Raw genomic sequence first — 9627 nt, forward strand, 5'->3', positions numbered from 1 at the left:
TTGGCAGTGCCCAGCAGCAACTCTTAACTTCACTCTTCATGTGATTCACCTTATAAGGCAAAGCTTCAAGTTAGGAGAAGGCAACAAAGATCAGCAACAAACATGTAAAATAAGTAACCCTTATAAAATTCTTAAAGTCTCGTACATAACACTTTAACAGGTTTAGGGAAGGATATAAAAGTGCCCAAAATAATATCCACTCTTTTGTCCCTCAGCCAGTGCAGCTCACATCACTCCTGTAACACAGGATAGTTGTAGAGATTCATTGACCTGCAGTGTGCGTGTATGAGGATGAGGGGGAATCATTAAATATTCGAACTGAGAACCAGTATTAGAAAGTGTGCTGCAGTGTTTGCTGGTGGCTTCTACTAACAGTAAAGATCATTTTATTTAGCATCTCTTCTTCTGGAAGAAGAAAAAATAAAAGAAGGAAAAGTTGGAACACTAAAGGAAAAGAAAGAAGAAGTTTTACTCCTTCCCTTTACTAATTTATGGGTATTCAGTGGGCTTCAGTAGTCATGGAGAATCAGAGGCCCAGGGCAGGCTGAAACTGGTAGGGATGAGTGTGCGTCTTGAGGCTGGAAACTGGCCATGCAAACCAAAAGCCCAGAGAGTGCTCAGAGCCAGGGCCCAGATGGGGTGGGACTTCTAGGAGTCTCAATGGGCCCCGGCAGAGTAATACCTCTGGCTGCTCTAAAGAGAAGCAGGGGACATGGAGCATCCAATTACTACTTGCAGAATTTCTTCTCGATATAATAGGTACAGTCTGGTAGATGTAGTTCATACTTTTATTCATGTTTGCTGAGGAGTACAGATTGGATGGTGGGGGAGAAGTTTGATTTTCTTAATTTGCACAGGCTAAGAGGCATGTTTTCTCCTTGTAACTGGTGGCAGCATGATAAACTCATCTTGTGCTTTTTACTCCTTTACAACCAGTTACTATTTCAGTAACAAAACCCTGAAGTTGGTGTTCTTTGGGAGTTTAATTATTGAAGTGGGTCTAATTATAAAACACGCATTGTAATAGATTTAACATAAAATTTCTCTTGTAGAAATTACAGATAGTGATGCAGAATGTGGCTAAACAGTCTCCAAAGTGCTTGTTCTATCTTGTTACTACCAAATGCAGTAGCTCAACCTGGAACAATTCCACTTGGAAGAAAAACTAGTCTTTTCATCAAATATTTATTGAACCCTTACTTAGGATACTGTTGGAGGAGCTTAGTATAAAAGGAAAACCCCATAGTTTTTGCCCTCAAAGTGTTTATAGTCTCATGAAAAAGCTATCCCTTATGTGTACTTACCCCATAATTAAAAAGAAAATTTAATATCTTCAGGGATTTATTTGTTTAAAACAGAACTATGAACACAAAGAGACAGCAAGTATGAGACAGCAAGTATGATCTCTAATCTCTATAGAAAGCATCCATATTCCACCTGCTGGTCTAGGTATACTTTGATAGTTATTGTATTTGATAGAATGACAAAATCTCAGGTGTACAAATGTAGGCATTTATTTAGCTCATACATTTGAGGGGCAGCTGGAGTTGGTTGATCTAGGCTGGTGCACCTGGACAAGTCTGCATCACATATCTCATCTTTCTCCTGGGTCCAGGGGCTACCCTAGATGCATTCCTTCCATGGCAATGGCAGAATATAAGAACACTGATGGGCACACCATCAAGTTTAACTAATTCTTTTGGCCAAAGCAGATCATATGACCTAACCCAAATCAAGAGGTAGAGAAGTAACTTACCCTTTTAGAGGAAGGAACTGAAAATCATCATATGACAAAGAGCATGAAGATAGGGAGAGCGGAAGGGTTAGGACCAATAATACAACCTACTACAGGTATTAACTTAATCCTGGCAACAACCTAAATTTAAGAGCAGTGTAACGGAGAACATCTGAAGCCAGAATGTACTGAGTCCACTGCTGGCTCTGTCCCTTACTAGCTAAACGACTTTTGGCACTTACTTAACCCATTTGTGCCTCAGTTTCATCATATATAAAATGGAGAAAATAATTTTATTTACAGTATATGGTGTCGTGAAGAATAAATGAGTTTGTGTGCAAGATGTTGAGAATATAACATATAACATAATAGTGTTGATAGCTAACATTGCTGGAAAGTCTAACTGGTCACCAGAAGCATGTAACTTGGTGTCAACAATAATAATAATGGACAGAACAATTGATATCTTCAATCATATCTACTCCTGTTCTTGATCTTAAAATCTCTGGCTCTGTTCTCCACCTGCTATTTACAACTAGCTTTTTTTTGCCTTAAAGTTACTGTTACATTTTACAATAAAAAACAATATAGCCCTGTTAGTTCATTAATAAGTTACTGAAAATTTCCATTTACCATCAGAAGCAATTTAAGGTATATCATTTAGTTCTTATGAAAAGCTCTATTTGCAGAAAATATGCTCTCCATCCAAATGTTAGATGTTTCTTTTTATCTCTAACTCAGATGGACCCAACATTCATAAGTACATAACTTGGAATTTTCAAATTTGCAGAAAAGGTATAAAGATTTAATGTTCTAGAATCTTACATGCAGGGTTTTGTATTTGAGGAGAAGCTATTTGTTCTTGTGACAAAATACGGAAGAGGATATTTATTCAATCACCATATTATCTGTAGACCATCTACTCTCAGATAAAACTTGTAGTTAGGTACAGGGAACACAGATGATTTAAAACATTGTTCTTGTCTTCAACGAGTTAACCATCTAATGGAGAATTTTTTTTTAAATTAAATGATTATTATACAGTGTGATAGGTTCCAATAATTATCCACACAGTGTTCTGGGCACTTTATCTAAATGACAGGGAGGGAATTTGGCAAAGCGTAGGAATGAAGCAAGCAGAAAAGGGGTACGCAGAGTGGAAATGACAGGGACTTATGAGGCAAAGAGAGCAGTGGAGTGCAAGTTTAGGGGCTCTGGCAATAAAATCATTGGGATACATAGAGTACTGAGTTGTTTTTTTTTTTTTTTCAGTTATAACAAAGGGTTTATTATCGTTTGCAGATGAAATAAATGCACCATCCCATACTTGAAAGGCTTTCACAAGCCTTAAGCATTTTTCAGACTGTACCAAGGCACCACCACTGCCTAGTTATATTATGCACCCATTTCTAGTAAAGAACTAACACCTCCTTCAACATCAGTTCTGCACTGTTTCTGGTTTATTACACACTTCCAAAACAGCAAAAATCTGCAAATATGTGCAAATATTGTGGTCCATTCATAGTACTGCTTAGTCATCATCTTCCTCCTCTTCTTCCTCTTCCTCAAAGCTATCTTCAAAGCCCTCGCTGTCCTCCTGGTCTTCATCCCCCTCTACTGCTGTATCCCACTGTGGGTGATTTTCTGGCACAGGCTTAGCCTCATGAACTTCCAACTTCAATGGTTTAATCTGATCCAAACCCATATAGGAGTCTGATCTTAGAAACACTGTATATTGATAATTTCCAGGCTTTCCTGGTGCAGGAAACTTCAGTTCTACCTCTTCCATATCTTTTAGTGTGCACACATGATATGGCATAGATATTAATGTCTGTTCCTTCCTATCTGCAATATAAAGCCACCACCATTCTTGTTTTTCCTCAGGAAAGTAAAGACTATAAACAGGACGTGTTATCTTTGATTTGGTCTCCAGTAGAGCTCGCTCCTTTCGCTGTATACTTTGTTGTAATTCTTGCCACTCTGCTTCATCATCCTTGTTTTGTTTTTCATCTTGCTCTCTATCAGAGTCTCTGTCACTACCATCATCTTTTTCACTTTGAGAGTCTCTATTGGTTTCTTCTTCCTCAGAGTCACTGCCTTTGTCAGAAACTTCTTCTTCATCTTCCTTTACTGCAGCTTCACTCCCAACGACTCCATTAGCCTGCTTTTGTTTCTGTTGCTTTGGTTGTGATAAGGGCACAGGTGTAGGTTTTTTTTTAAAGGTTTCTTTTTTTTTGACTTAGCAGTTTTCTTGGGTCCTTTACTCTTCTGTTGCCATCCTCCTTTTGTTCTGTTCTTGTTAGTATCACCCTGCCCATCTTCTGCTGGCTGTTCCTCTGCAGCACAGATGGACTGCTCCTTTTCAAATACTTCTGCCATTGTTTGCCTTGTCAATTTAACCAACACTGTAACTAAGGATCCTACTGTGATGTTGTTGCTATCTTCATCATCCAATACCTGTGATTTTATGTCCATGGTCACAAATGGGAAACTCCCAAGGACAGCCATAACCTCTTCATACTTTTCATCTTCAAGGAAGTGCAATAGATTGTGACGATCTGATTCTTTTAAACTCACCAAATCCTGGATAGTCTTAATTTTGTACTTTTTATGATTAGAAACCCTTCTAAGATTGTCTTCTTCAATGTGAGGGAGCTGCAGAAGGGGAGACTTAAACTGCTGAAGGCCTTGCACAGCCATCTGGGAAAGCTTCATGCAGTTTTCCAGGGATGCCAAAGTTGGAGCACGAAACTCCCTTTCTTCATGGCTCCGGGCCATTATTATTAGTTGGCAGATTACATTAACCATTTCTTGAAGTAGGGCAGGGCATTTTTTCAGCATAAATTGCTGATCTTCTTCAAGGGTCTCAGGAATTTTCATTCTAGCAAGATGAGACAGTAAAAGAACTCTGGCCTTCAGGCTATATGGGCAGGTAAGTGGCGGCTCATTCTTCTTTAAATTAATGCTGCCAATTTCTCTGATTAGCTGAGGTATTAGAATATTATCTGTTGGTCTGCTTGTGGCATCCTTGTTATACTGAGGATCAAATTCAGAGGCTCCAGCCAAGACCATGATAAGACGTTTCATATCCATATTTCGGGTTTTATAAACAAAGTATGTATAAATCTGTGTTGTGCGTATTAGAATCTGGTCTCCACTATAGCGTATTGAGCGATACCACCAAGAGCCCACAACAACTGGAAGGATAACCATGAATGCCAATCCATAGACAAGTAAAACCAAAATTGAATTTTTCTGGTCAACTATCCAAGCTGGCAGGGCAATTCCAAAGCTTGTGGCTTGAGGCCCATCTGGATTTCCAAACTCTTCCCAATTTTTCCGGGACTCTTCATCAGTTAAAGCTGCATAAGCTTTTGCTATCCTCATGAACATAACTTCATCACCTCCTTTATCTGGATGATACTTAAGTGACAGCAAACGATACTGTTTCTTAATTTCTGCTACTGTTGCCCCGGGATCCAAATTTAATACTTCATAAGGATTGTATTCTTGATATTCTCGGTCTGTTTTGGAAACTTTGTATGTAAGGAATAATAACAATGCCCATCCTGCAAGCAGAACTATTTTCTTTACTGTAGGAATAATATTTGGCTGAGGTTTTAATAACCGTAAACGATACCACATACATCTTCCATATACTTTTCTGATATTCTTTAATCGATTTTGTTCGGCATTCTGATCTCGGGGCCAGAGGTAGTATGTGGCCGGGATCACGATGAGCCCCACGAAGGAGGTGAGGAAGTAAAAGAAGGTGTTCCCGCTGTCATCGTACTGGAACTGCTGCCCCGCCATGGCACCCCCTCCTCCGCCTCCCTCTTCTCACCACCGCCGCCACGACCCCACTCTGCTTTCGGGGTCCCAGCGCCCCGGCCGCGTGTGGCGTAGCTCCTACGCCGCCGCCGCCTCTCCTCCCCGCCCCCACGCTACTCCTGAGTTGTTGAAATGGGAGTAGTGAGATGACTAGAGAGAGGCATGGGTCTAATCTTTAAGGACCTTGGATATCATCCTGAGGATTGTGGACTTTATTTGAAAACTTTGGGCAGCCATTGAAGATTTTTAATACGATCTCATGTACATGTTCTCATGATGCTTTTAAGAGCTTTCTGGAAGATGGATTGGCAGAGAAAGCAAGACTAATTAGGAGGCTGTTGCCTCCAGATAAGTAAGAACTAATGGAATCAGAAGCAAGACACTGACAATAAGAATGGGGAAGAGAGGAAGAATTCCAGAGATATTAAAGATCTGGGCATAGAGAAACAATTACTATGTACTAAAACACCTCTTTTTTGGATTTGTTATATTAAACAGGAGGGTAATGATATGTCATTTGAAACTTCACATACCTTCCAATTGTTATCTCTAGGTCTACGGAAAACATTTTAGGCATTTAGCAATAAGCACTTGCTACCATAAACCAAGGGTGGATGTTATACATAGGCTATTTGAATTGGATGAAAATCCAGATTTATCAGGTGATAAATAGTACCTTTACCTGAGGTAAAGTACCTTCACTTAACCAAATCTGGTCCATTAGAATTTTAGTATTTAAAGGTAACCACAGAAACCCATTGTGCAGATGAGAATAGTGAGGTCAAGAGACATTAAGGAGTTGTCAGTGATAAAGTGCTACTGAAATCCAAGTAGTTTAACTTAGTTTGCAATACCTTCTGTCACATCATACTACTATTTTATTTGCAAATTATTCTTGCTTGGATTAACTTGTTTTTCTTGTAATCCTTGAATGGGTCTTTAATGATCTGTTTTTATTTAGTTTCAACATTTTATCCCTACTCATTTTTTTCATTTTGTGTTTTTAGTTCCACTTGATGATTTTCCTTTAATGGAATAAAATTTTAGTTTTACCTTGTACTGTAAAAGAAATGGAGAGAAATAAAACTTTTTAAAAGAATAATTTTCACCTCAAATGCACCCCACAGTAACTTGATATTGGAGTACATTAAAATAAATTATAATTAATTAAGCATGCAAATACACTAACTACTTTAAGTACCCAATTAGCTACCTTAACTGAAACAACTCTCCTGAATAGCACATTTTTAAAAGGCATTTTCCAGGGTGTTACATTTTTCACACCAGAGACAAAGATTTATGTAATTACTCTTGGAAGAAAGAATATGGTAGCAGTTGATTGTTCAGGAATACAAATGTTGTAGCATGAATTACTAGCCTCTCTAGACCCCAGTGTCTTCATCTATTAAATAAACTGCCTGACCTAGAAATTTATAAAGGTTCTCCACTTACCTGAAGTCTTGCACTCATTCATTTATGAACTGTGATCTATAACTCATTTTGTCCACAGGATACTATATATTTCTCCCAAGTCTGATTTTTTTTTTTAATATCAACATCTGCACCCATGCCCCTATTCCAGCCCTATTGCATCTCATTTTCTGTGTTCCATGAAATGGCTAATCACTTGGAGATTCCACTTCATTAACATGAAAAAAATCACTCAAATTCTGACTTGCAGATGTATCCTCAAGGGACCTGCATGGCCAATCTCTCTCTTTTTTTTTTTCGTTTAGTTTCTTGTTTTCATTTAAATAACCTTCTAATAAAAGCTTTCCAGATTATTAGGTTGATCCCTCGTAATTTGGTACTGCTGCATGATTTCTGTGCCTGTTACATTTTTAAAGTCACACCAAAGGAAGAATGAGGAGCACACTGTCCCTGTACCCTTAGGGCTTCCATTCTGCTTCCGTTCTTTTCATCTTACTTTAAATGTTTACTTTTTTACCTTGATACAGTCTAAAGTTAACCATTTTCCCTCTCCTCCAAAACAATGTAAATATATTGGAAAGCTTTAAATGTAATGAATGCTCTTTTTCTAACGTATAAGTTAGCACTGTTGTTCCATTTGTTTTAAAAATCAATCTCTGGGCTCTACATGAAATGAAATGCACACATGTCAAGAGTACATAGGGTGAGTTTTGAAAAATGTATACACCTTTCCATTCCAAAAATGGGCAGAAGACCTAAATAGACATTTCTCCAAAGAAGATATAAAGATTGCCAAAAAACACATGAAAGAATGCTCAACATCACTAATCATTAGAGAAAGCATCTCACACTGGTCAGAATGGCCATCATCAAAAAATCTACAAACAATAAATGCTGGAGAGGATGTGGAGAAAAGGGAACCCTCTTGCACTGTTGGTAGGAATGTAAATTGATACAGTCACTATGGAGAACATTATGGAGGTTCCTTTAAAAAACTAAAAATAGAACGACCATGTGACCCAGCAATCCCACTACTGGGCATATACCCTGAGAAAACCATAATTAAAAAGAGTCATGTACCAAAATGTTCATTGCAGTTCTACTTACAATAGCCAGGACATGGAAGCAACCTACGTGTCCATCGACAGATGAATGGATAAGGAAGATGTAGCACATATATAAAAATAGAATATTACTCAGCCATAGAAAGAAACAAAGTTGAGTTACTTGTAGTGAGGTGGATGGACCTAGAGTCTGTCATACAGAGTGAAGTAAGTCAGAAAGGGAAACAAATACTGTATGCTAACACATATATATGGAATCTAAAAAAAAAAAAAAAAAATCATGGGTTTTTTGGTTTTTTTTTTTTTTTAACATCCCTCAAGTTAGTCACTATTGTTAGGTCAAATCATATGTAATTACCAATAGGGTTCAACCTAATTTTTAATATACTTGAATTCAGATTTGTTTGCAATGCTTTCAGCTCCTTTGCTCTTTATTGCTTCTTTCATTCTGTGTTCAATTTTATTTTTCAAGAAGTACAACCTTTGGTCTGCTGAGTATCCAACTCTAGTTTTGAGAGATACTTTTTTTCTGCTGTCCTTTTCCATTGTTGTTGTAAGCCAGCTGTCAGTCTAATTGTTACACTTTTTGAGTAATTTATCCTTTCTCTTTAGCTGCTTTTAGATCTCTTATAATTTCATATAATCATGTTGTTGTGAGTTTATTTTTATTTGTTCTGCTTGGTCTCTATTGATCTTCCTGAGTTGGAGGAGAGATTTTCCATCAACCCTGGGAAATTTTACGTTGTTTCTTCAAGTGATAGCCTCCATTTTCTCTATTTCCTCCTTCTGTGTCTCCTTTTCGGCTAATATTCAGCCTTATTTTATCCTTTGTGTCTTTTAATCTTTATTTCAAGTATAACCTCTTTATTTCTTTATGTTGCATGCTGAGTGATATTCTCAGTTACATATTTATGTGTTTATTTTGTTATGTCAGATGTTTAACTTGCTCATGGAGATTTTAATCGGTGTATCTGTATTTCTCTTTATACAACTTCTGTTTTTTTATAATGTTTTATCTTATATCTTTGCCTTCTCTTATCTCTTTAGTTATTTTAAGCATACTTACTTTATATCTCTATATTAGTTTCCTAGGGCTGTTGTAATAAAGTACCACAAACTGGATGGTGGAAACTACAAAAATTTGTTGTCAGCAGTCTGGAGGCCAGAAGTCCAAAGCCAGTGTGTCAGCAGGATTGGTTCCTTCTGAGAGCTGTGAGGGGAGAGCTGTGTGTGTGTGTGTTTTTAAAATTAATTAATTTATTTTATATTTAGGCTCCACTGGGTCTTTGTTGCCGTGTACAGGCTTTCTCTAGTTGTGGCTCACGGGCTCAGTTGCTCTGCGGCATGTGGGGTCTTCCTGGACCAGGGCTTGAACCTGTGTCCCCTGCATTGGCAGGTGGATTCTTAACCACTGTGCCACCAGGGAAGTCCCAGACCTCTTTCCTAGCTGCTCATGGTTTGCTGGCAAGTTTTGACATTTCTTGGCTTACACAAGCGTCACCTTGATCTCTGCGTTCATGTTCATATGGTTCACAGTCTTACCCCCGTGTGTATGTCTCTGTGTCC

General features: G+C 38.1%; 1 protein-coding gene across 1 annotated transcript; it reads right to left on the reverse strand.

The window, feature by feature from the left end:
* Positions 1-3173: 3173 nt before the first annotated feature.
* On the reverse strand, positions 3174-5669 carry LOC308622932 (translocation protein SEC63 homolog). Its single transcript, XM_081244670.1, is given in 2 exon segments — positions 3174-3955; positions 3958-5669. Coding segments are annotated over 2 exon segments (2280 nt in total). The 5' UTR covers positions 5549-5669; the 3' UTR covers positions 3174-3266.
* Between the last annotated feature and the right edge of the window lie 3958 nt (positions 5670-9627).

Source organism: Mesoplodon bidens (assembly GCF_964165515.1).
Source record: "Mesoplodon bidens genome assembly, chromosome: 9".
NCBI classification, from domain to species: Eukaryota; Metazoa; Chordata; class Mammalia; order Artiodactyla; family Ziphiidae; genus Mesoplodon; species Mesoplodon bidens.